Source organism: Lethenteron reissneri, chromosome 26 (genome assembly GCF_015708825.2).
Source record: "Lethenteron reissneri isolate LAM-NWPU_2019-01 chromosome 26, ASM1570882v1, whole genome shotgun sequence".
Classification (NCBI taxonomy): Eukaryota; Metazoa; Chordata; class Hyperoartia; order Petromyzontiformes; family Petromyzontidae; genus Lethenteron; species Lethenteron reissneri.
In genome coordinates, this window is record NC_083804.1 from 4,619,264 (window position 1) to 4,646,567 (window position 27,304).

Genomic DNA, 27,304 nt, shown 5'->3' on the forward strand with positions numbered 1-27,304 from the left:
CGAGAGAGGCTGCTGTTGGATGACCAACTTTCCCTGTCGTCTGCTCGTCTGAGGGGTCTTGGGAGTCCACTTAATTCCTCGACGTCAATCCCCTCTCGTCTTCGCCATCCTTTTGTCCGCGTCCATCCATCCATCATCACCTGGGGGACTTTCTGCAGCACACTTGCCATGAATATGGCTACAGTTGAGCGATTTCTCCAAACTATGACACACTTATCCAACTCCCGCCCCCCCCCCCCCTCTATGTTTTATAAAGCTAAAAGTTGGGGTGCATCTTGTAATCCAGTAGGTGTCTCTGTGTGCGTCTGTGTGACCCACATTTTTATTTTTGTAATTCGTCATATTTTTATCTAAGCATCTTATCATGCGGAGAAAATGATAACGCATTTAATTTTTTATTTTGGCTCGTTTGCAACCTGGAGTTATTGACGCATTTTTCTTTCGGTTGCTTCACGAACCATACAACGGACCATCGACATTGTGTTACATTCTTTGCCTAGTCGTTGAGAGAATTATACATTCCATGAACGGCTTACAAACCGATACTATACAGCGCACATTATGTTGTACCTTTGTAAACTGGTAGCAATGTTTACGTGTCAGTTACATTTTTACTCGTGGATGTCCCCGCAATGTATTTTTCCAACCTGGCCAGTTCACATCTCTCCGGCTGCTCCGGTTTTCTTCCACGCGTATACACTCATCACTAATTGCCCGGCAACACCTTCGTATATAGAGGACCGCAGAACTCGGGAAATTGTTGATAGCGTGGGCTCGCACCGCCTGGCTTCCCGCTGTTCTGTGGTTCCACCACCTCGCACCTCTCAGTCGTTCCCCGCTCTCTCTGCACGAGAGCGAGCGAGTACTGCGCGCTGGTCTTCGCTCGTGATCATTCAGCGGACGGTTACAATTCGGTCCTTGCGTCTTCCACCAAACCTTGTCGTGCGGGGGCTCACGCGGTTACAGCGCTCTCGCCGACCTCCGCGTATTTTCTCTCGCGGCCCTCTGGGATTCACGGCCGCACCACTCACGTCCGCCGCTCGGGGGAGTTGACCGCGTGGTCGCGTGGAGGACGGACGCTGCCGATTTGTTGCTGCGCGCGGTTCATGGTTCGCATCGGAAGGACCCCCCCCTCCCACCCACCGCTTTGCAGTGAACGGCAAAGGTCGCCTACCCACCCCCCTCCGAACGTCATTCGAACCGAGCAGGTCCATTGATGTGTCGGCGTATGCGGGAGAAGTTCTCATGTTATCAATCCACTGCTGGGTGAAGGCATCCCCACGCCACGGTATTATGAACAAACTTCGCCGCGCCGTTCAGTGTGGGTTTAGCGAGGGGAGCACTCACGCATTATCACACATCGCCCATGTTAACCGTGGCCAGAAATCAATGACCGTAGAGATGTGACTAATGACGCAAATTGGTTACACACATAGCGACAAATTGACCGGGAGATCATATCTGTCAAAATTAAACTAAATATTTGCCGACGCTGCTGCTGCGTCGGTATTGGCGCACAAGCTCAATTAATGAAAACTAAGCACGTTCGTTATTAACACTGTGGTCCCGAATAGATTTTTTTAATCAATAACACTTCATGCTTTTTATATATTTTTTTGTCTTTCAAGGCAGCCTTTGTGACGAATGTGCTGAGTTGTTTATATCCGTCGGTGAAGCATCGCCATGTGCTCTAGGAAAGGCGCGAATGCCAAATATCTCACACTTTAGTATTATTAGTATCGCTGTTAAACACAACTTCCATGCAAACTAGCTGCGGGGAAATGCATGTTTGCTCATTGGCACGTTATTGATTAGTTTTTAAATCCTTTATATTAAGTTCGCTTGCTTGCTTAGGACCGTGCAAATCTTTCGGTCGTTTTTTAACCCTCTTCCCGTGATCCAATCGAGCTGACATTTTGCACACAGACTCGTTGTGCGTGACAATGCATTTTCGTGAAAAAATATTTCCTAAATTTTACACTGTTTAGGGAATTTTTTTAAAATATTTAATTACCAATTGTTTAATGCTGCCAGACAATCATCTGACCCATAGGTGGCAGCCATCTCAAGCCAGAGGACGGGAGGACTCTAGCCGCCCCGATGCCACGCATATAAAGGATTTATAGTGAAAATCTTTGTTTTTACGGGTTTACTTGTTTAAAATTAATAAAGCATCAACAAGTTCCGGCAGAATGAAGGGGAATATAAATCACGTCCCTTTGGTTCTTTCGGTAAAGTCACTTCAGCAAAAGTGGGCCCACTTCAGCAATTGTTTCTCGCTGTGGTTGTCCCACCTGATGACAGACGCTTGTGTTGCGCCCGAAACGTCGTGATTTAATTTATTTTATTTTCTACCTACGTGACTTTACCGAAAGAACCAAAGAGTATGGATCCCTGCAGTCACGGAAACTTAAAATCTGGATAAATCACGTCCCTTTGTATGCTCAGGAGAGCCCCACTGAGTGTGAAGACTCGTTGTGCAAATAAATTTATTGACAATTGTATGTATATGTATATATTTAGTCTCTTATCGTGGGCTATGCCGCGGTTGTGACAGTGCACAGCTCGCTTTGAGCTCTCGTTGGTGATGCCAGATCTCTTCTGAAAAATAAATAAATGTTGAATTCGTTTTTAATACGCTGGTGACTGACTGCTGCAGTTGTATTTGTAAATTTTTATTCTTCATTACCCACGGCCAACTCTCGATTACATCCATCGGTGGATAATCCGGTTTGCGGATGAACCATCTCTCCAAAAAGCACAATTGTCTGCGCTCACACGGCCTGAACTATCGTGATGGGGTTATTCGCTTGTCGCCCAGTTGGCCGCGAGCGAAGTGAGCGAGCAGCCGCAACACTTTAGCAAATGACGATGGAAGCAGACGACGACGCGGCCCAAAGTCCTCACCTCCGTTCCACGCGGGGGAAAGGCGGTCCGGCAAGCTGCCGCCGAACGCGTTTCCGCACGACGCGTTCTCGCCCCAGCGAGGTTCTCGTCGCCCGGGGCGTGTGGCTCGCGCCCATCCACACGCAGCCACCTCCGCCAACTGCTTGTTGTCAATTTGGACATTTGGACGGATCACTTAAATGGGGAAAACGCATCAAACCAAACCCCTGACATCGTGCGCACCCCCTCCCACTGTCCCCCTAACCCCCCACCTACCCCTCCCCACCTTCCCCCCTACCCCACCCCACCTCCCTCCCTACCCCCCCACCTTCCCCCTACCCCCCCTCACCTTCCCCCCTATCCCCCCACCTTCCCCCCTACCTCCCACCTTTCCCCCCTATCCCCCCACACCTCCCCCCTTACCCCCCCCTACCTTCCCCCCTATCTCTCCCCACCTCCCCCCCTACACCCGCCAAACCCCTTCCCTACAGGCAGGCTACTGCGCAATTCTCGGGGCCCGGCACCGCGTTTCCATCGCGCCGCACCACAGCGGACGGCTGCTGCCACCGGCGGGGGGGGGAGCTGCCCATCTCGGCTCTAGACTACGGCGAGGGGCGGCGGTAGCGGCGGGGGAGGAGGCCGTGCAGAGCGGCCGAAGATGTATTTCGCGACGTCGAGGAGGCAAGGCTGCGCGCTCGCCGCCCGTTCACGTGTCGTCTCGGCCGCTGCTGCTGCTCGCCGCTTGCTCGTCGTCTGGGGTCGCCGCTGCGCCGACGGGGCCGTGCGGCTCGGCTCCTCGAGCCGCACGGCCGTCAGGTGCTCTCGCGAGGCGCGTTTGGAGCAACGGCAGGCGCTGGGGACGAGACCAAGCGAAGGGTGCTGATATATATAGGGATTTATTTTCTGTTGAGTGTGTTACAAAATCGGGCACGACGAATGGAATTGAAAATGCAAACTTTAGCTATTCGTAATAAAGTTTTTTTTTGGGGGGGGGAGGGGGGGGGTTAGATCGCGTAAATTTAAATGTGTCGTTCAACCCGCCACCATCGTCCGACACAGCCAATTAGTGAGGTTTGTCACGTAAACAAAACGTGCCAACTCGTTACGAGTACAGCACACCGGTGCGTTGGAGAGTAAACCCACAACATTTGCAATTGGAGTACTTTTGAGCTATTTGGTGCTATCGCCATTGGTGATAAAATCATCTTATAGTGGCCGGCACAGACAATTCATGAGAATAGCGACTATGCCGTAAGTGTGCAGAACAACTTTAACAGAACTAGTGAACGTGATACGATTGATCCAAATACTAGGTTACAAAAGTTTGTAACATTTGCTAATCGTTTGCAGGGCTTTGACAATCCAACGCCTCAATCGACTTCTGTCAGCCAGTTGGGTTGCCACCTCTGAAGCACAACAATAATCTGGACATGTCAATGGTGCGAGGAAAACTATCTCACAATACCGGACGTTGGGAGAACGTCAACTGAATGCATTATCTTGAGTGGGGCATTGCGATCATTAGTATTATTATCTGTCAAAAACTGGAGCATTTTTATGTCCCAGGAAGACTGATAGATTTCCCAGGACAGCTGCCTGTCCGGGGCGATCCTGTGAGAACCAGGACAAGGTGGCAGCCTTGCGTGTTAGGCATGGAGGTCGTTTGACCATACTTCACCACGCTGCTCAGTATGGGTTTGTGAAGAGGGGGGTGGAAGGTGGGGGGGCGGCTGGCAGCCCAAACCCGTTTCATATATCACTCGCCGCTGGTGTTGGCCATGATTGTTGGCCATGATTGTTAGCCATGATTGTTGGCCATGATTGATAATTTACTTTGATGTCTCTGGATTCACAGGGCAGTGGTGAGCACCACTTTGGCAAATGGCTGTAAACCAATCGCCATCTGAGCACGTGTCAGCATTGAGGCATCCATTGACAGATTGATCGGTTGAGTGGACCCATCGAATAAACCCCGGCGAAGGCATCTCACGTCACACCGTTTGTGAGCAGTTCATGAAGCAAGTAAGGAAATAAACACACGGATTCGGAGCTATCCAGGAAAGCCACAGCCGTGTCCAAGGAGTCTTATTCAGGAGGGTTCCCCCTCCCCCCCCCCCCGCGTCATTAAGGGTTTTAATTTTAAGACTAGCCCGTTGAAGGACGGGTGTATATTAGTAAATCTGAAATATTCAATAGAAATATTGTTCAACTCATGATTAATAAGGAGGGGGGAGGGGGGTTGCCCCATGTGGAGTGACGTCGCCCGCTATTGGTTATTGGGGAGGGGTGCGACATGTGGAGTGACGTCACCTGCTAATGGTTATTGGGGAGGGGTGCGACATGTGGAGTGACGTCACCCGCTAATGGTTATTGTGGAGGGGTGCAGCATGTGGAGTGATGTCACCCGCTAATGGTTATTGGGGAGGGGTGCGACATGTGGAGTGACGTCACCCGCTCATGATTATTAATGAGGGGAGGGGTGCGGCATGTGGAGTGCGCGACCGTCTTGTGCGTCAGTGTAAATTTCCACGCTCCCATGAATATTAATGAAGGGGGGGGGGGGTTGCAGTGACGTCACGCACGGATGTAGCACTGTGCTGCGTCGATTTATTTTTTACCGCCACTTTCTGTAAGGACACGTCATATTTGAAGCGACTCTGCGTAACAAATGATTTCATTCATCTCGACCTTTCTCTGCGTTAGTGTACAAATCCACCAACTCATGAATATTAATGAGGGGGGGTAGGCCTTATGTTGAGTGACGTCACGCGGGGGGGGGGCTCATGTGGAGTGACGTCACGCGCGGGACGGACAGACATTTCTGGGTGATTAGGGTAGGTAATGTCAACTGATTTCTTACGACGAGTGGTTTACACGCGCGTCGGAGGAAACCGGAGCACCCGGAGATAAGAGGCCATCCATAAATGACGTCACGCGATTTTGGACGATTTTTGAACCCCCCCCCCCCTCGTCACACGGCGTCACAAAAAAAGTCAGACTCCCTCCCGTCAAATATGACGTCACAAAGCTCTGCCCCCCCCCCCCCCTAAAAAATAAAACATGCTTCAAATCTCTTTAAACTATTGCCATTGTAGTGCGTATTTAATGTGGCGCTGCACTCTGATGCTGCAGGAGAAAACATTTATTAAAAAGTCTATTTAATTAAGTAGAACGTGTTGTCTGTATTTATTTAAAGTTGCGCATTTTGATGCGATGTCACATTTCTCACCCCCCCTCGTCACACATCGTCACAGATGTCTGACTCCCCCCCCCCCTCCCTAGGTGCGTGACGTCATTTATGGACGGCCCCGAAGCCACGATCTCTCTCCAGCTCACACGAGACGGAGTGAACCGCCCTCTCCTGGCGACTCAAGGGTATTGGCACCTCATCATCGCCCATGGGAAAATGAAACATTTGTCGCAAAAAAAACACACCAACCCATACGCCTCCACAGCACTGGAGGCCTCAAGATCATGAGGCTGAATTAGGGATCTAGAAACATATGAAAAAAAAACTAAAACGCTTTCCCTGCTTGAAACCAAACCCAGCAGCTTGTACAAAGCAGCACAAGAATCGGAGCTCTAAAGTTTCCTGCATTCTTTATCTCACACCAGCACAGGTAGATGTCATAGATATGCATGTACAGACAGTTCCCTGGGTTGTGGAACACCTGGTAATCCGACCTTACGTAAATGCTCCCATAACACATTTTTTTTAATCAACACGTGGAAATGTTTGCGTTAGTTACGTAAGTGCAAGTAGTGCAGCCGCGGTGAGGGTTGCGGATGAATACCGTGGAGCGAGGAGGCGTGAGGCGGGCAGCCTTACGCCTCCTCGCTCTTCACTATTATTAGGTTACGTGGAATTGATTTCGATTTTGGGGGAAAAAAATTGTTCAGTCTCCGACATACGGAAAATTCAGGTTACGGATCATTCTCGGGAACCTAACCCTTCCGTAACCCGGGGACAGCCTTAAATATAACGAGGAGCATGATGTCGTGCAATTGTATCAGTCCGCTGCCGGATGAGAACCCTCGACCCCCCCTAGTGTGTGAATGTGTTGTTGTGACCTGCAGTGTGGTGAGTGGGTGAGTGGGTGATTGAGTGTGCGTGTTGTTATGACCCATGGTCTGGTAAGTGGGTGAGGTAGATAAATCATTGAGTGAAGGTAATGTTGCGAGTAACCATGGTTTTTCCAGCTTAAAGTCCACAAATATACAATCGGGTGGCAGGGCAACACATATAAGCGAGCAAATGCTGGACAAAAGAACTGCCTATAGAATATGTCATAATCCTCCATCACTAACAACAGCTATGATCTATCCACTGCTGGATGAAGGCCTTCCCAAGTTCTTGCCAAATTTGTCTCACGGTCTTGCGAAGTCAAAAATCCAAGTTTGGCTCCCGCACGTGAGCTGATTTCATCGTTCCATCTCTGCAGTCGAACGCACTCCTTTTTAGGTGGGCTTCCTTCCATTGGCTGCCACTCCGCTGTTAGTCTTCACCACTGGCCATCGATCTGGCCTTCTCAAGCCCAACTTTACTTGTATGAACAGTCGATATCAACACAACGTTATTTCGTGATGCTGGTGCGTCGGAAGTGGTGCACAAGGCAGAGATATTTCGATTTAAAGCTTTCGTGACTGCAGGGATTCATCTTCTTGGTTCTTTCGGTAAAGTCACGTAGAATGGAAATAATAAAATTATAAAAATAAAACAATAAAATAATTCTCACGACGTTTCGGCCACAACGCAAGCAGCCGTCCTCAGGTGAAGAACAAGTCTGTCGATAAGACAGACTCTGTCTGTTCTTTACCTGAGGACGGCTGCTTGCGTTGTGGCCGAAACGTCGTGAGAATAATAATATTATGTTTTATTATTTAATTATTTCCATTCTACGTGACTTTACCGAAAGAACCAAGAAGAAGGCAGAGATAATAATAATAATAAAACTCAGCACATCCGTCAATAACACTACGTGGTCTTGAATGGGGAAAATAAATATATACTATAGGCGACGTTTCAGGCAATGCAATTTTCTTTCCTTGACGTGAGGCACCGCATTTGGCGAGATGTTAACTCCCTCGCCTGGTGTGCAGGAGGTCGTGTATTCGATCCCAAACCCGGCCCAGATGCCTGCTCTTGTGGAGCTTGCGTGTTCACTCAGCCCGTGGTCGCGTGGTCATTTTTCTCCGGGTCCTCCGGTTTTTCCACTCCAACATTTAGAATCAACGTGCGTGCAGAGTTTTTGGCTGCTGTACATTCCCACACGGTGACAAGTCACTTAGCCATCATGTGTGACCGCCAGGTCGCTTCTGAAAAAGAGCTCTATAAGGCTCAGTGAGACCTTACCTGGTAAAATAAAAATAAAAAAGTTACATTTTACGTGCGGTGACGCAGCGCGGCCGCCGCCTGTGCTGCTTACCTTGGGGGGGACCCGGTGTGGGGGGGCCGTGCGGCCTGTGGTGGCGGGGGGCAGGCGTGGGGCTGGACGCCCCAGCCGCCTCCACAACAGGGCGGCGAGCGTCACGCACAGCGCGCCCAGCGGCACCACGAGCAGCCCCCACAGTCGCTCCGAGGCCACCTCCGTCTCTCCAACCTTCCCTTAGTGGGCGGGGGTGCGTAGGGGCGTTACGGGCAGGTGGACGGATTGGGGGAGGGGGGGTGACATGGACAAGTAGCTTCTGTTCGGTCAGAGAGAGGGGGGCTCCAACGGGCATGGCAATTTTGAGTACGTAAACGTCAGGGGACTCGAATTGTAAACGTCGTGGGTTTACTCTCCAACACACTGAAGTAGTAACTAATTGCCACGTTTTGTTTACGTGATAAACCACACTTCTTGGCAGTGTCGGGTGTTGGCGGGTTTTAAGACGCATGGAAATTTACGTGATCTAACCCAGGAAAAAGCGTTATTATGGGCATGGCATGGGCTGGATAAAATATAATCTGATGCGGTTTCGAAGGATGTGGAGTTGATTAGACTTTGCCGATGATCGGTATGAGCGTAGTAAAGATCGGCCTCTGTGGAGGCGGTCGCCCTCCAGCAACAACGGACGGAGGGCAGAGGAGCGACGCTCACAACAATGAGCAGAGTGCCGGGCAGCTAGAACGCAGCAAGTTGACACAGTAGGGGGCACAGTTGGTGCGTCCGCCAATAATTTCATTCAGTCAACCCACGGCACCTGGGTCCGTTCCGTGGTCTCCTGTCAGTGGGCCGTCGACACTTCACGTGGCCTCAAAGAGCACCTAGCATGGCACAAGCGTCGTGGTGTCATCACCGCCACTTAGTGGTGAATGGCGCCAGTTGTTGTTGTTGTTTGGCGAGGTGGATCGTGTCCGGCGCGACGTGCCACGTGATTAAGTCGGCAAAAGCGGGGACGGGGGTGGGGTGAAGTTGGTGATGGTTATGGGATGGGACGAGAAGTGGGGGGGGGTTGACAAGGTGGATTCAAGGTGACAAGTGTCGGCCACATGCCAGCACCATGGCGAGAGACGTGGCCCAGGTGGGTCAGGATTGTGGGAGAGAGGCGCGCGCCACGTTCGGGGTCGCACACCTGCGGCGCGGGCGGCGTTCGTCTGGGACGAGACCGGCGGTGACGTCGTCTCTGCCGCGGGCCGGCACACCTCGGAGCAGACGCAAGCCTTGCCGAGCTGTGCGGCCGACTCGGTGGGCAGCCAGCGAGCAAGCACCGTAGCTGGCACCGCGCCGGGTTGCCCGTTCATGAACCGAACCGCCTGGAAGGACTTGAGCATCAGCGCGCGGAAGTAGCTGGGCGTGATCGCCTCCTTGTGCACCAGCGCGCTGAGCGAGCACGTATTCTCCTGCGCAGTCGGGGGGGGGGGTTAGAAGTGAAGTGAGAAGCATCAGGCAGTACCGAGTGACTGGCTGCACGACTCGCAGATGAGCAGTAAACGCCCACAAATGATAGCTCAACGAACTGGCTTATCATTACAGCAGGGGGGAAAAAACCAGAGGAGGACGCAGAGAAAAAAAAACCACACGACCACGGGAAGAGACGCACGCACGCTCCAAATATACAGACGTCAGACCTCCTGCATGCCAGGCGAGGGAGTTCACATCTCACCAACGCGTTGCCAAACAAACGACACAGAGCCGCGGGGGGGGGGGGGTGGCGTGTGTTGCTCACGTTCACGCTCACGCAATCGATCTGTACGGAGTTCGCGTAGTTGAAGAGGTTCTCCACGTCCCTGTACAGGCGGCCGCCCTGGTCCAGTTTGCGCAGCAGCTCGCTGAGCGTGTCACCCATGATGGAGAACCACACGTGCAGGATGCAGCGAGCGTCCTGCACACGTGGCCGGCCCGGGGGGGGGGGGACACACACGCAGGCGCACATCCTCAGCTACGCCGAAGACAAAGATCTCCCCCCGTGTAGCTTTATACAAACTGTTGGAGCAAGTGCTGCTAGCGAGCAGCTCGTGTAAGGTGGCACGTGAGTGGGTAGGTTGTCCAGTACCACGCCACCTGTGTTTGTCTCCCCCGTGGTGATGTTTCTACACCGCACCAGGTGCTCATTTGAGGCTGAATCGACCTATGGGAGGCCCAGGACTGGTTCAGATAATCGTCACTGGGTTTGTAGCGCGGCGCGCTAACCGCTGCGCTAATCACAAAATAATTGAATGTGATTGTTTTATTTATAGTAATTGGTGTCCAGGATAAGGCCATCAACTCACTAAACTTGAGAACCCAGCTTAATCACAGACAGCTGCTTGGCTTAAAATCATAGATGATCAACTCGGCAATGCAAACTCAGCCCTCTGATTACGAATGCAAACTCAGTTCTTTTTAGATTATCACCCAATGAGCAGGGCTGCGAAAAGGTTTTTGGAGGCCTGGGAGAGACACACGCAAACTCCAAATATAGAGACGTCAGGGTCTGAATCTGGGATCGAACCCACGAACTTTTTTCCGAGTGAACATCTCTCCACCACCGCGGCAACCGAACTGCCCGACCCTCCACTCCCTCTCAGCGGCACTGCACTGGCAATGAGCAACTTGTGTCCAGAGCTTTTGCTAAGGGCGGCGAGGGAGGGATGGAGGGGAGGGGAGGAAGGGGAGGGAGGTCAGGCAGGTGCCTTCGCCGCTATGGTGCTGGTAGCGCAGCAGCAGGGGATCTGGTGATGGGTTTTTGAGGGTGATTTGTTTTCTTGTTGGTGTCTATGAACACAGTAACACACAATGGGACTAATGCTACACGGGAAACCCGCGTTATATCTTTGATAAAAAAGGGAGCACATAAGCAAAAAAAAATACAAACAAAAAACGACATGATGAACGAAGTAAAGTGCCGAAAGACCGAGCATCTTTCTCGTCTGATCGTTAGGGGGAGAGGAGGGGAGGGAGGGACGAAGGGGAGGGAGGGGCGGGAGGGGCGGGAGGGAGGGATGGAGGGAGGGAGGGAGGGAGTGAGGGAGGGAGGGAGGGAGGGGAGGCAGGTGGGAGGAGTGGAGGGCTGGAATGGGGTGGCCGTCGTGCGCCTCTCACCAGCGTGCTGTCCCCTGGGGAGAGGTGGCCCGCGGACTCGATGCAGTAGTCCTGGGGGAAGTCTGCCTTTTCGAACAGCAGCCACAAGGATGCACGCACGGTGTCATTGCTGGCTTGGAAGAGGCCACTTTCGTTTGAAGCACGAGGCAAGTGAAAGCAAGATTTTAATTAATTCACGGCGATTTGTCTACCGAATTTCGGATGAATGCCGCCTACCCACGATGTGTCGAATAAGTAACGTTACTAAACAATGGCCCTTCATAGTACGTATATATAATCACATTGTCTCGAGCTTTATTGTTGTTTGTGCTCGTGCACCACTCGCAACGCGTTATCGCAAACATAATTTCCTTAATGTTGTTGTGCATTCGTGTGTTTTTGTCGGCGCGACGTGACACCGACAACCACTGCGCACATTGACAACTCCTCCTGCACAGTGTCCATGCCGCAGCCTGCCGCCCCCGCACTCCCGCCGACCCACAGATTGAGAACCACCGCGGTAGGCGATCGGATCGTCGCCCTACCGCTCAGCTGGAGGAACATCCAGAGATGAAGTTAAAAGTGATTTCGTTTGTGAATGCTGAATTTTATTTGTTGTTAGCCTTGTCAAAAAATTTAATTTTATCTTTCTTAAACTTTGTTTTCCTTTTGAAAATATTACTGGGGGCCTCACAGTACATGTAGCCCCGGGGCCTTCAGAATCTTAATCCGGCCCTGCCTCCCCTCCTGATCTAAACCACGCCGACCAAGCAGACCCAAGCAGTCTGACCCAAAGGTTTGTTGCTCGTGGGCTTCAGTCATGGGAGGCTGCAAACTCTGCCCTTGTGGTTTTTTTTGTATTTTACCATCTCGGGTGACACATGATGCGGGCGAATTTCATTGCGAATGTGGCAAGCAACGGCGGGTGCTTGGATCGGTGACATTCTGCAGGGAAAGTGTATCCCGGCAGGAGCCCAGCACAGGCGCATTACCGCGCGTTGCCTTTGGTATAGAATCAACCCACAGGCGTTATCGGAGACTGCAAAACGCCAAGGTGGAGCGTGCAGATAAACCCAGTTGCCACAGCGTGCCACTAACGAGTCCGGAGCCAGGCGATCATGGCGAGATGTTAACTACCTCGCCCGGTATACAGGAGGTCGTGGGTTCGATCCCGTACCATTGACGCCTGTTGTATATTTGGAGTTTGCGTGTCTCTCTCTCTCTCTCTTCGTGGTTGCTTGGATTTTAGTTTTAGAGAGGAAGAACACCCAAACTGAACCGCTTGTTGTATTCTGTTTGCTGTACGGTGTGAAAGAAGTTCAACATACTTACAGCTAGGATCGAGATGGTCATGACTTGGGGAGGCCCTTCAACCAGCAGTTGATTGATCATGGCTGATGATGATGATTACGTTTATAAATGCCCTAGGTGGCATATCCGGAGGTTAGAGGTCACTCTGAAAAGCATTTTGGATCCACGCCACTGCCCTGACCGCGATAGATAACGACCCCCCAGCCCCGTATCCTTAATACAACCGCAACAGATAACCACATTATTTGGGCAATGACTGACAGCGTTGCGGAAGAGCAAATAACTCGCAAAAAATCAACACGGTCAATAAAACTGTCTTGAAAAGTGTATAATCAGTGATGTATTTAGCAACGGACATTCTCCAAGGCATCTGTTTCGAATCGTTACCAGACGAGTCAAACTGCCCCAAACTCGAAGCAGTGCCTTGCAATGCCATGCCAACCCAATTGATTTTAACCTGACGGGATTTTTGCCTGTTTGTTTGCTAACCCCTTCACCGCATTCCAATTTCAAACGAAAGGATGCCGTCAAATATTTAGGGGTTTTTTTACACGTACACATTTGTATAAAGCGGTAGGATTTATTTTCAAAATAATTTCGCCCGTAAAAAAAGAAAACTGTTGAAAGGAGTGTCCCACGTGATGCCCTCCGTCAGGCAGGGTGTGGGCAAAGTCTCCCCTTGCACAGAGACTATCCAAGGCCACGTCTTTTCAAGCTCAATGCCAATTGATTAATCATCACTTGTTGTTTTCCTTCGAAGGAGACATCACGGCGATACCACTCCCGCTACTGCTCCTGGCGCGGCGATCTGGGCTTGACCCCCTGTTCGTGAAATCGTAATTCTTTCTCTTCGTCTACATCAGCACACGCGAAAGAAGAAGACTTGATGTTGACTTTCGCCCGGGTCGGTGGTGGCCCATGCCTGTAATCCAGCACTGCGGAGGCGCGATGGTTGGTGAATCGCACACACGTGCTGTTTAGGGTATTTGGCTGCTGCGATGAATGTCCACACGATAAGCCACTTCGTTGAGCTATCATTTGTGATAGCCAGGTTGCTTCTGAGAAAAAAATAACTATACATAGCTCAGTGGGTCTTACCTGGAAAAATAAAAAAATATATAGTTTTAGTTTAATAATTGTAAAACTCCCTTCCCGTGGCCATCAGGGGAAAGTGGCACAGCAAATTTGGACTCTCATCTGTTGCATCTGTATGGGATAATGTGTTGCCCCCACTGGCACGAGTGGGTTTTCCCCGAGTGCTCCACTTTCCTCACATATGTAAACAATCATTAATTGGCTGAACACATTCCTGCAGAGGGAGCTGGTAGGAACGTTGGGTCGCTCGGTCAATGTCCAGGGTCAACGGCGGCGTGGTGTATTCCGCAAATATGGCCGACTGTGAGGGCGGGCACAAGCTGGCATGAGTAGGTTAAACATTGAGTTTTATAAGGGCACCACGGGGTGACCAGCCCCACCCCACCCAGCCCACCCCTCCCACCCCCCAACCAGCCCCACCCTCCCCACCCAGCCCCTCCCCACCCTCCCCACCCAGCCCATCCCCACCCTCCCCTCCCCACCCAGCCCCACCCTCCCCACCCAGCCCCTCCCTCCCCACCCAGCCCCTCCCTGCACGACGAACACAATAATCCCTGTGGACTGGTGTAACCAGGAGGTTCCTACGAGTAAAAACCTTCATACAAAGAGGACCGCAGAGCTCTGGGGCAGTATTCGCCATCTGCTCCCGCTTGTCTGTGGCTCCTGTCAAATCTAAGACTATGTGTTTTGCACACCTATCGTGTTTCTGTATTGTTTGCTGTTGTTCCGTTCTGACCCAATGCCCCTACCGGACATCTGTGCAAAAAGAGCTTCACAGCCCATCGGATTTCTGCTGCAGTGAAAATAAATATCCCGATGCCGACGCTCGACTTCTCTTGAACAGTGAGCGAATATTGCGCGGCGGCGCGTTTTAAGTTGGTGCTTTATTTTTATTTATTTTGGTAATTTGTAATCTACGAAGCACAGGATTCATCAAAACAATTGCATTGCGCTGGGGAGTAAACGCTATCTTTGCAACGCGTCGCCATCAGCAGTGGTATTTGCTGTATCGAAACTAAGACCGCAGTATTGCAACATTACTCACCATTTAATATCACTAGTCAAATATACCTAACCATTCAGATGCTGTTTTTCCGACAGCCCTGTTCTTGACCGGCTGCTTGCGTTGTGGCCGAAACGTCGTGAGAATTGTATTTTATTATGTTTTATTTTTTATTATTTTATTATTTCTCTTCTACGTGACTTTACCGAAAGAACCAAGAAGATATACCTAACCAGTAACACCACGTAGATGTTGACCTTATATTCACATCTTTAACATACATTTGTATTTTGATTTAAAGCTTTCGTGACTGCAGGGATTCATCTTCTTGGTTCTTTCAGTCTGAAATTCAGACTCTGTCTGAAATTCAGACTCTGTCGCCTCGATGGACCTGGTTTTCACCTGAGGACGGCTGCTTGCGTTGTGGCTGAAACGTCGTGAGAATAATTTTATTATGTTTTATTTTTATTATTTTTATTATTTTATTACTTCCCTTCTACGTGACTTTACCGAAAGAACCAAGAAGATACATTTGTATAATCTAACAACCATCTAGTACAACTACGACTAACCAGTTTCATCACGTTAGCATATATAAATGTATATCACAGTACCACAGATAACAATATTTATTGTAAGCTAAAACTAACTGAACTTATTGTGAATACATTAACCTCCAAGTATCACTTCCTGACATTCCTCGCTGCTGGACGCACGTGGATGATGACACCCCCCCCCGCCCCCCAACATATTTAAGGCCCAAGAGTAGAGGAACTTTCATCTTCTTGGTTCTTTCGGTAAAGTCACGTAGAAGGGAAGTAATAAAATAATAAAAATAAAACATAATAAAACAATTCTCACGACGTTTCGGCCACAACGCAAGCAGCCGTCCTCAGGTGAAAACCAGGTCTGTCGAGGCGACAGCGTCTGAATGAAAATAAAAATAGAGGAACTTTTTCACACTTCAGGCAGCTGCCTGATGATGCCGGTTGCAACGAACAGTCGGAGCGTTGCACCCATTCAAACGTCGCGACATTACTCTCCAACACACCGGTGGTGCTGAAGGACTCCTAGATCCGCACGTGGTGACGGCGGTATGAATCAGTCTCCACGTGTCGGGTTCGGAGGAGGGTTTCACGACGCATTTCGTTTTTTGCGCCGTCGATTGCGAATCAAGTTACCATTGCACTCAGGTAGGCGGCGGGCCTGCTGATGTTCAGATTGCCGCACGCGGCCGCGCTGCTCCACAGAGCGGCGCAGATGATGGCGACGGCCCAGAGCATCACCTGCAAACACAGAAACCCACGGGGCACAACCACGTGACGTGCCGCCATGATTTGAAGGGCGCCGTGGTGGCGAGAGACGGGTCGATGGGTCACCTCTCACGCTGGTGAGAGGCACATAAAGGCCACCCCCCCTCCTAGCCTTCTACTCCCCCCACCTCCCCCGCGCCCCCCGGCCCCCCCCCCCCGCCCCCAAGCAAAATCTGCAAAAAAAAGTTGCTCATCAACAGCGTAGTGCCGCTGAGATGGAGCGGAGATTTGAGTAGTTTTGGCGACGTGGTGGCGAGATGTTAACTCCCTCGCCTGCTATGCAGGAGGTCCGTGGGTTCGGTCCCGACCTGACACCTGCTGTATATATCTTTGGAGTTGGCATGTCTCTCTCACCGTGGTTGCGTGGATTTTTCTTCGGGGTGCTCCGTTTTTTATTCCCTCCAAACTTAGAAAAATGCGCTTAGAGTATTGGGTTGCTCTTAATATAGTCGTGGTGATCATTACACTTTGTTGGGTATAATTGGTAACTTGCTCCCAAAGATGTACGTGCACATTTGTTTTTATCCCTTATTCTGTTTTTTTTTAGTTGCGTGTGTGCCATTTAACGTGTCCATCCATGTAACATCCATCGGTACCACATTAACTTAACCTGTGACGATACGCAAAGTGTGATGTTGGTCTACTCTTTGCACGCTGGTCAGGCATATATACACACACAGTGTATACATGTGTACATAACGCTGTGTGGACACTGCCTCGGTGTACAGGGACTCCTCTACTTGGCAATATTCGACTCACGAAATTTTCAGAGACACGAACAAACCTGTCCGTCTGTCCAGTTGCGTGTTCGGACCCAGAGTCGTAATTGCAACCGCCGCGCAAGAGATGGGGGCGGTGGCATCTCCATCTGCAGAACACGAAGGACCAGTGGCACCTACGTCTACATGAGATTATACAACTTCTAGAGCCATTCCCCGTGTTCAGTATGCGTGCCGTACAACGTGTTTGGAATTGACAGGAGTAAAGTTGGACTTACGAACAATTCGACTTACGAACAGACCTCTTGTAAGTAGAGGAGCCCCTGTACAGGAATGGGGTGGACCGGTTGGACGCGTGCGGTGGGGTTGAAGTGTGGGAAAGCCCCCACCTCTTCCCAAGAATAGCTGGCCAGTGTGGAAGAGTAGGCCAAAACACCCCATCGGGATGGCCCGTCTATATTCGAGGCGCGAGCGAGAAATTGCAGGGATGCCCCTTCTACCACCGAAGCTTCTTAGTCCTTTTTTTTTGTCCGTATAAAAATAGTGACGCAAAAAGTTTGAGAAAATCAGGATGAGACGTCCAGGCGATAACAGGGAAATAGTTCTGCTTAAAGAAGACTATAATGCTTCCGTAGCGTGTGCCTATTCAGCCGTGCCATGTTTGGGCTGCTTGTGAAATGATTTATATTGCAGGCGTTTCTTGCCAAGCACCGTATACGGATACACAACCCGTGTGCCTTCCTGCCTTTCGGCTGTGCTCTACCCCATTTATTTATATCGCTGGATCAGCAGAGCAAGATTGGGAGGCGGCGCGAAGGGGTGAATTTAAGGCCGCGCACGGAGATGGAACGTGCACGTGTGCTATGATGAACTTTCTTCGCACCATACCCAGCCTCGACCATTGGATTGCAATTCCAGTTGCGCTCATGACCCGCTGCACTCCGGCGGCGTCTTTAGAGGGTTGGTACGCACGTGCGTACAGTACTGCGACGTGCGCAGGCTGCCCTGGGCAGCATGCCAAGTGTGTATCTGGTTGAGTTAACCGGCTGAATTTACAGCTCACTATTGCGCAACCACGCACGCGCGTGACGGCCAGTACAGCCTCGTTTTAAAAAAAAAAATCAATTTTGGATGTACGTACTGTAGGTTGAACTTCTTTCGCACCGTACGTAGCAGACCGTGATAATCGGAAGTGCGGACGAGGGCCTCGTCACGTCACGCGAGTCGTGAGGGTTATGTTTGACCATACAGGGGACTCCTCTGCTTACGAACGAGTGATATTCCGGAGGTATGATCGTAAGTCGATTTGTTCGTAAGTCCAACTTTACTCATGTCGATTCAAAACATGTTGTACGGCACGTGCACTTAACAGGGGAATTGGCTGTAAAAATGGTATAATCTCCTGTAGATGTAGATGCCGCTGGTTCTTCACGTTCTGCAGATGTAGATGCCACTGGTTCTTTACGTTTTGCAGATGTAGATGCCGCTGGTTCTTCACGTTCTGCAGATGTAGATGCCACTGGGTGTTCACGTTCTACAGATGTAGATGCCACTGGTTCTTTACGTTTTGCAGATGTAGATGCCACTGGTTCTTCACGTTCTGCAGATGTAGATGCCGCTGGTTCTTCACGTTCTGCAGATGTAGATGCCACTGGGTGTTCACGTTCTACAGATGTAGATGCCACTGGTTCTTCACGTTCTGCAGATGTAGATGCCACCACCGCCATCTATTGCTCCGGCGGTTGAACTTACGACTCTCGGTCCAAACAGGCAACTGAACATACGGACGAGTTTGTTCGTATCTCGGGAGGGTTGTAAGTCGAGTGTTCGTAAGTAGAGGAGAACCTGTACACTACTTCACGTTGGGCAATACTGGGTTTGTGAAGGCGGATTGGATTGACGCGAGAGGATAGAAGCACTACACAGCTGTGCTTATTACTGCAGTTCCCTCTGCTGCCCACTCCACAACGCCTCATAGACCTCTCACGCAGCCTGTTCAGTGGTCGCTGCTCCGAGCAGCATTCCGGGATTTAAACTCCCGCTTGGATTCCGAGATTTCACGAGATCGAGCGAGAGCGTTCCGGGTGATTTGGTTGCAGGCTGTACAACTGCATTCATCTCAAATTGACCTTGAAGCAAGCCCGTAATTATAATATATAGTGGGGGGGGGGGGGGGGGGGGGCACATCCCGCCCCAATATTCAAATATGCTCAAAATGTCCCCCCCCCCCCCAATATATTGCTATAAAATAGATTTCTGTTTATATGATTGTGGTCATGGTTGTACTTTATTTATCCCTAATCTCTGCCATTACATACAATGAAGAAAAGGTAAAAAAGAAAAACAGAGCAATGTAATACAATGCACTATTAGACATTATTGTAAAACATAAATATAAAGTCCATCCTATGTATTAGTGAATTTTTTTTATATTTTAGGCACGAAATGGCAGGAAATGAGTTTTCAAATTTAGAATTTTTTCGGGGGGAGGGACTCCCAGACCCCCTGGAATATTTGGTCCCCCCCAATGTTGACTCCACGGTTACGGCCTTGCCGTGAAGGGTTAAGTGGTGACGACGCTGTGGCGACGTGAACGACTTTATAGGCTCAGGGGGGTACGGCAATGGGTGAGGTGGTGCCCCAATAAGTCATTTGACTCGCGCGGACGCACCCAGGCAATTGTATACCGCGGCTCCTCTTGCCCCATCACTCCGCTACGCTCACGGTCTCGAAGACCTGACGCTGTAGGGGCGCTCGTGGATCATGTCACGGGCGCCACAACTCGTGGCTCTCGCTACTGTGGGGGGACCAAGGCACCTCCTGTCCCTACGCTCGCTACGCCACTCTGACTCCCATCGGTGATGGAAAAGTCGCATCGCTATCTTCGTGATCAGTTACACCCACACACATATCTGGCCTTGCCCAGCAAACGTGATTTTTATAAAAATATACATCAAGAATTTGGTGTTGGCTGTGGTGGACAAGCACAAATAATAAAATGTGTGCTCCGTAGGTCCATTGCCCGAAACGTCGTCTATTAGATAGTTTTCTTCGTCGAAAAAACTAAAACTCAGTAACAACAGCAGTTTCAATTCTATCCAAGTGTGACTAATCCATGCTGTGGACTAACCGTCATTAATGGACACTGTACAATGTTCATTTAAAGGCTCGTAATTAATTATCCCAACAACAAAAAAACAGTGCTGTGTTTTATGGAAATTCATGCTGATCTTGACTTAAAGCTTTCGTGACTGCAGGAATTCAAATTCTTTGGGTCTTTCGGTAAAGTCACGTAGATAGGTTCAAAGAAAATAACAAAAAAAAACTACGACGTTTCGATCGCAACACAACGCAAGCGGGCGTCATGCTGATCGTGTGTGGCAACCCAGAATCCAACACGAGCAGCGCCTGTGTTGGATTCCGAGTTCCACCTCTGATCGCTCCGCGCCGGGTTGCGTGACACGCGCCGCGCGCATGTTGACAGCAACAACATCGACAATCGGGCAATACACGTTTACGTCTCCAGCTACTGCATCCGTCTCGCCACGTGAATAGCAAAAGGTTTTTTTCCCCATACCCCCATCAGCCCACAGCGGCTGTCTGGGAGTAGCATGATACAAATCCGTAAGTTACGAGAACTAATGTAACCCATAATAGAGGGGTTTTTTTTTGGTTGAGATCGCGTAAATATATAAATGTGTCGTTAAACCCGCCACCACCCGACACAGCCAACTAGTAAGGTTTGTCACGTAAACAGAACGTGGCCAATTCGTTACTAGAACAACACACCGGTGTGTTGGAGAGCCAAGCCACAATATTTACAATCTGAGTACGACGTTTCGCCAGTAATTACAACTAGCTTCATCAGGCGACGGTCAGAATTGTGGAGAAGTCCACCGGTTTCGTTCCTTACGTCGAGTTGTGGCGGATTTTAACGACACATTTATATATTTACGCGATCTAACCAAGAAAAACCCCCTCTATTATTGATGATATTGGTCGCGAAATCCCACTACGTGTTAAACTAACTAAAATAACCGCATCATTACCGTAGTAGGACTAACGCAGCCCCGGAAAAATAAAATAAAACCCCGCAAGTTTCAAACAAACAAGCAAGCACGTGTGAAACGCACGCAGGGGCTGTTCATGATTGATGTATGTTGTTAAATCAAGTGGCGCCACAACACGCGGCACGGGGCAAGGAGGACATCACGCGGAGAGGAGCGGCGCGTGTCGTGTAAGGGGTGGCCGCCTTCACTTCACACGGACCCCCCCCCCTCCCTACCCGAGACTTGAGCTTCATGCGAACCCACAGCCACGTAAAGGGGCCCGAACCGCTTGTGAACAGATCCGCAAATCGGCTTTCCTTTGACCCGTCACTGCAAGCGCCTGAGCCGCACCGATCGGACACTAGAGGGCTGTTATTTAAAACTGCCAAACGCTGTTCGGGATTTGAGCGTGCGCCGAGTCACGTGTTGTCCTTCCCCCGCAGCTCCGAGCAGCACGGTTGGCAGCGTACGGTGCGAAAGAAGTTCAACATACATACACAGTGTCACTGCGAGAGACCCTTTTTCAGCGAGTGGCAGCACTGACTAAGGTTGTGCGTAAATGCGCATTTGAAAGCCCAAAAAGGTATTTCTCCCATGGTGTGGACCAGTACTCGAGTCATGATGCAGGGCATGCAGCAACACTCGCGTTCGGTACGGACACGTGCAACTTGGCTTTCATCTCAAACATGGGACGTGTGTGTGGAGTAGAGAAGTAGTCGAATTGTGACGGCTGGGGCACTGGCGAGAGAGGACGTTTGTGAAGCGACTGGACGGCTGAGAGCTTCACTGTTCATCGGATTCCTCCTCCAGTCTAAATAAAGATTGCTGATTCTTTTGATCGACGCATCATCACGGCGACGGCGATTCTTTTTCTCCCTCTGAGTCCTCCGGTTTTTTTCTCTCCACATTTAGAAACGTGCATTGAGATGATTTCGATTATTGTCGTGAGAAAAATGCCCAAATGATGGGCCGCTTTGTCGGGCTTTCATTTGTGGCCAGGTCACTTCTGAAACAGAAGTGAATCGCTCGGTGGGCTCTGCCTGGTAGGCATGGGAATGGTTTAGTTTTATTTGTACTAAATCTATTTGTGTCGTTTACCTTTCATGTACTTTGCACCACTATCGTGTTCTTCTGCTGTTTGTTGTCGTAACGTTCTGACCCGCCCCGACTGGACATCTGTGAAAACGAGCCTTAGAGCTCATCGGATTCCTCCAGTATCAATACATATTCCGATTCTGATAACTTTGCGCGTGTAAGGTTAATCTTCCAACTCGCTGTACATACGCCGATATAGCAGATCTTAATTGAACATTCGCGCATTTTTTTTGTTACAGTAGTCAATTTCTTGGTTCTTTTCCGACACCACTTAAAGTGAATCAAACGATCTGACTCTTGACAGAGCAACGTTATAATTAGAAGCCGACTTATTTGTTGCAGACATCCACCGCATTTTATATACAGGGACTCCTCTACTAACGAACGAGTTCGGTTCCATAGGTCTGTTCGTAAGTCGATTTGTTCGTAAGTCCAACTTTACTCCGGTCGATTCCAAACACGTTGTACGGCGTGTACACGAAACACGGGGAATGTCTTTACAAGTCGTATAATCTCCGGTAGCCGTAGATGTCACTGGTTCTTAACGTTCTGCAGATGTAGATGCCACTGGTTCTTCACGTTCTGCAGATGTAGATGCCACTGGTTCTTCACGTTCTGTAGACGTAGATGCCACTGGCTCTTCACGTTCTGCAGATGTAGATGCCACCACCGTCGTCTATTGCGCGGCGGTTGAACTTACGACTCTCGGTCCGAACGGGCGACTGGACGTACGGACCGGGTTTGTTCGTATCTCCGAAAGTTCGAAAGTCGATTGTTCGTAAGTAGAGGAGTCCCTGTATATCGATTTGGTTTGAGCGGGATGCGTGACATCAGCAGGCCCGCTGCCAAGGCACTCGAGACATCCCCGTTACACCACAGCAGATCGCTCTCTGCATTACTGTATAATTGCTGAGTCGACCTAGGGGAGGCCCAGGACCGGTTTTAGATCATCTTCACCGATGTTGGCCGTGAGTGGGAATCGAACTCGGCTCACCAGGTTCGCAGCACGCTAACCGCTACACTACCGCTCCCCCCCACACACACACGTATACAAAATGCATGCACACACGCGTACAGACATGTACGGACACATGCACACGAAAGGGTGGGTGCCCAACACCACGCCCCAACGCGTTAATCTACTGATGTTTACACACCGCAGCAGGTACTTGGCGAAGTGGAAATATTTGGCCACTGTTATTGGTCGTGAGCGGGGATCCTACTCGGGTTCGTAGCAGAGCGCGCTTGCCCCTCCACTGCCGCATATGATCAGAACGCACGCGGCCACCCTCTAACAAAGACAAAGATCCCCCGTGTAGACTTAACAGACTGTTGGGCCAAGTGCTGTTAGCGATCACCTCTGAAGGCCGGCACGGCACAGGAGGTGGGGGGGGGGGGGCAGCAACCACTCCCGCACGCCTTTGTCTCCCTCGTGGCGACGTTTGCACACCGCACCGGGAACTCATTTGATGCTGAGTCGACTCACACACACACACGCGCGTGCACGCACCTGTACATATGCAGAAGTCCGCGTACAGGCTGCAGGCAGCGATCTTCCCTCTGGCATCTCACCCGAGGTTGTCTCCAGCCGCTCCCCGTCTGCGCAGCCTGGCGCAGCGCTGCATAGGACATCAGCAGCAGACGAAAGGTGTGGTGAGTGGGGTGGGGGCGGGGGGGTCAGCCTTTCACTTCCCTGCTATTTTCTCTCAGCTCAAGGCTCTTCAACCCCATCGGGTGGGTTTGAGTGTCTGAGCTGTCCGTTGTGTTTCTTTAAATAAATCGAAATAGCCCCAACCCCCTCGTCACTCCGAACAACACCCCCCACCCACCTCAACTTTCCCTGGAATTCCCCTCCCTCCTCCACTTAATTTGCATGCAACTTGGCTCGGCAAAGATGCAGACTAACGCACAATTATTTGGTGGCGAACACCGTCGGCAGTGGCCCTCTCCATCTTTCGTACGGCCTGGCGTGGACGCGGGGTCCGACAGCTCCAACGATTTCACGCCCGGGCAAAGTGTGGGAACTCGCAACTCTTCCATCACGTCTCGCCAACGTGGGAGCAGTCCAAATGCGCTCTAGAGCTCCCTCGAGAGGAAGCCCATCCGCCAGACGTGGCGTGAGCAGGCAATTGTAGGGCTGCGCCCTTACCTTTTTACACATGAATATTAACACACCCGAGGGCAGGCTGTCATACAGACGGGTTGTCTCTTAAAACCTAATCATCTGATCAGACTGATCACATTCAGCACTTGTTACAAATACTCACCAGGTTCCTGAAACTGAGCTTCACCGCTCAGCACACACCACTCAAGTTCACAAAGAGGTGCACCACTCACCGCACTCATCCCTCACCAGACACACCTACCACTCACCACTCACCAGACACACTCACCACTCCCAAGACACACCTACCACTCACCTCTCACTCACCAGACACACCTACCACTCACCACTCACTCACCAGACACACCTACCACTCACCACTCCCAAGACACACCTACCACTCACCACTTACCACTCATTCACCAGATACACCTACCACTCACCACTCACCACTCACTCACCAGACACACCTACCACTCACCACTCACCACTCCCAAGACACACCTACCACTCACCACTCACTCCCAAGACACACCTACCACTGACCACTCACTCCCAAGACACACCTACCACTCACCACTCACCACTCACTCCCAAGACACACCTACCACTCACCACTCACTCACCAGACACACCTACCACTCACCACTCACCACTCACTCACCAGACATACCTACCACTCACCACTCACCACTCACTCACCAGACACACCTACCACTCACCACTCACTCCCAAGACACACCTACCACTCACCACTCACTCCCAAGACACACCTACCACTGACCACTCACCACTCACCAGACACTCCCAAGACACACCTACCACTCACCACTCACCACTCACTCACCAGACACACCTACCACTCACCACTCACTCCCAAGACACACCTACCACTCACCACTCACCACTCACTCCCAAGACACACCTACCACTGACCACTCACCACTCACCAGACACTCCCAAGAACACCTACCACTCACCACTCACCACTCACTCACCAGACACCTACACTCACACCAGACACACCTACCACTCACCACTCACTCCCAAGACACACCTACCACTCACCACTCACTCTCAGACACACCTACCACTCACCACTCACCACTCACTCCCAAGACACACCTACCACTCACCAGACACTCCCAAGACACACCTACCACTCACCACTCACAGACACACCAACCACTCACCACTCACTCCCAAAACACACCTACCACTCACCACTCACCAGACACACCTACCACTCACCAGGCACTCACAAGTCACACCTACCACTCACCACTCACCAGACACACTCACCACTCACCAGACACACCGACCACTCATCACTCACCAGACACACAGCGAGACACGGGCAAGGCGAGATCATCCGTCACCCACCCGAGTTCTCGGCTCGCCTCCGCGTCCCGGGGGGTCAGCGACCAGCGGTCGATCCTCGATCGCCACGCGGAGTCCGCTCTGCGCGCCGCGCTCGAGTCCACGGCACTGCGACTGCCACCGAACGAGGGGCCGCCTCGGTCATTTTATTGCGAACGTCGCTCCCCCCCTTGACGTTTCCTGCAGATCCGCGCGGAATTAATTTTTTTGTAATTTCCGCACGGACACCGTTGGAAACGGTTGTCACGCGTCCACTTTCACTTTCTCTGTCTCTTCCTCCCCGTCTCGCTCCCTCTCGCTCTCTCTGCCTATTTCTCGCCCGACGCCGCCCTTGTGACGTAATTCCCAAGAAGTGAAGTGAATATCTTGAGGGGTCGCGGTGGAGGAGGAGGTGGGGGGGGGGGGGGGGTAGTGGGGGGCGGGGAGGGGGGCCCCCGCTGGTTGTGGGGAAGTTTGCTCGTGTTGGATAGACGTAACGACATACATCTGGAAGAAAACAAGACGGCAACGTGTCTCTAAGGACGAGCCTTACTTATGCCCGATCGAGGTCAACGCAGGACAAAAGAGTTTTACTTGTGTTAGAAAAGCCATTGCTTATGAATATAATGCAACAACAAAACAGATACCTATGTTGTCTGCTTATTTATTTAGTAATTCAGCCGGCTGACAGCAGCGATGATGATCTAATGAACTCGTGTCACCTGTAGCAACCCAACCCCCCCCTTCTCGAAGCAACTTTTGATGCAATGTAACTTACTGGACATCTGCGAAAGAGAGAGCTTCTAGATTTGAAGCTTTCGTGACTGCAAGGATTCATACTCTTAGGTTTTTTCGGTAAAGTCAAGTAGGTAACAAAAAATAAAAATAATAATAAAAATAAAATAAAATAAATGAAAAATAACTAAATTAAATCACGACGTTTCGGAGGCAACACAAGTCTCCGTCTTCAGGTGGGACCGTCACAGCTACATTTACTGTATCAAGTTATTATTTTATTTTATTATTATTATTATTATTTTACCCACGTGACTTTACCGAAAAAACCTAAGAGTAGAGCGAGCTTCGTAGTTCATCGGATTTCCCCCGGACACGTCGAGATTCTGATTCTGTTGTTGTGCGGTACAGAAAGTCAGCAGCTGGTCTCATGCGTGGCGGGGAGCGCGCGCGTGTTGCAGCATAGGAGTACAGCACAACAATTGATCGTGCTGCACTTCTGGCCGCTGCCGAGCAGCGCTTCCTCGCAGCAGCCTATAGCACCTGGGGGTGTGTTGTTGTTGTTGTTATTGATGGTGGGCACAATCTGCGCAGGTTTGACCCCCTGCTTGGCGTCCGCGAGCTGACGAGACCGGCCACTCGCTGGGGGTGAGTTGCTCGTTTGCGGCAGGAGGAGGATGTTGTCATTTAGAGCAGATTTTGGGAAACAACATTTCACGAGTCACCGCCGATCAAATAATGAGCATTCGTTAACAAGACACCCCCCCCTCCTCCTCCCCATGTCAATCAACGTTGTCATAAACGATGTGCGATGAGGAAGGGCCATTGACTGAAACGTCGCCTATTATATATTGTTTTTATTTTAAGGTCACACGGTGCTATTGACGAGCGTATTGAGTCGTAGTGTTTCTTTATTGTGCTTGCGCGCCCCTGCCAATGCGGCATTCGCACCGAATTGCGTGACGTCGTCCGTTTCGAGCATTTCCAGACGAATGTTGAAAGCGTTCGTGCGTTTCCTTCTATCCAGCCTTGTGTTCACGACGGACCACCCGCCTCCTTCCCACCATACATGCGCCTTCCGGATGGGAAAATAAAATAAGTATGAAAAGACATTTTCACGTACACATTCCGCCGGTCCCCCACGGCCTTTTG

At 50.7% G+C, this 27,304-nt stretch overlaps 1 protein-coding gene across 4 annotated transcripts; it reads right to left on the reverse strand.

Annotated features, from left to right (window-relative positions):
* Nucleotides 1–3,372: 3,372 nt before the first annotated feature.
* LOC133347518 (uncharacterized) lies at nucleotides 3,373–25,703 on the reverse strand. 4 transcript variants are annotated; one of them, XM_061559846.1, is made up of 9 exons: nucleotides 25,442–25,703; nucleotides 23,465–23,573; nucleotides 16,876–16,959; nucleotides 15,960–16,064; nucleotides 11,391–11,456; nucleotides 10,036–10,191; nucleotides 9,442–9,709; nucleotides 8,313–8,486; nucleotides 3,373–3,739 (listed from the first exon to the last, which is right to left on the reverse strand). In XM_061559846.1, the coding sequence occupies exons 2-9, from the start codon at nucleotides 23,519–23,521 to the stop codon at nucleotides 3,699–3,701; spliced, it is 951 nt and encodes a 316-aa protein (XP_061415830.1). In that variant the 5' UTR covers nucleotides 23,522–23,573; nucleotides 25,442–25,703; the 3' UTR covers nucleotides 3,373–3,698. The 4 variants fall into 4 exon arrangements, with proteins under 4 accessions (XP_061415830.1, XP_061415827.1, XP_061415828.1 ...); XM_061559843.1 differs by having other exon boundaries at nucleotides 8,313–8,491; XM_061559844.1 differs by having other exon boundaries at nucleotides 8,313–8,491; nucleotides 25,395–25,703.
* Between the last annotated feature and the right edge of the window lie 1,601 nt (nucleotides 25,704–27,304).

Excerpts from the sequence above, each read along its gene's own strand:
- LOC133347518 (XM_061559843.1), bottom strand. The coding sequence starts at position 23,521 with ATGCCAGAGGGAAGATCGCTGCCTGCAGCCTGTACGCGGACTTCTGCA. Across the intron at positions 9,710-10,035 it reads TCGATTGCGTGAGCGTGAAC|GAGAATACGTGCTCGCTCAG; the intron begins GTGAGCAACACA and ends CCGACTGCGCAG. Across the intron at positions 8,492-9,441 it reads GAACGCCGCCCGCGCCGCAG|GGAAGGTTGGAGAGACGGAG; the intron begins GTGTGCGACCCC and ends CCGCCCACTAAG.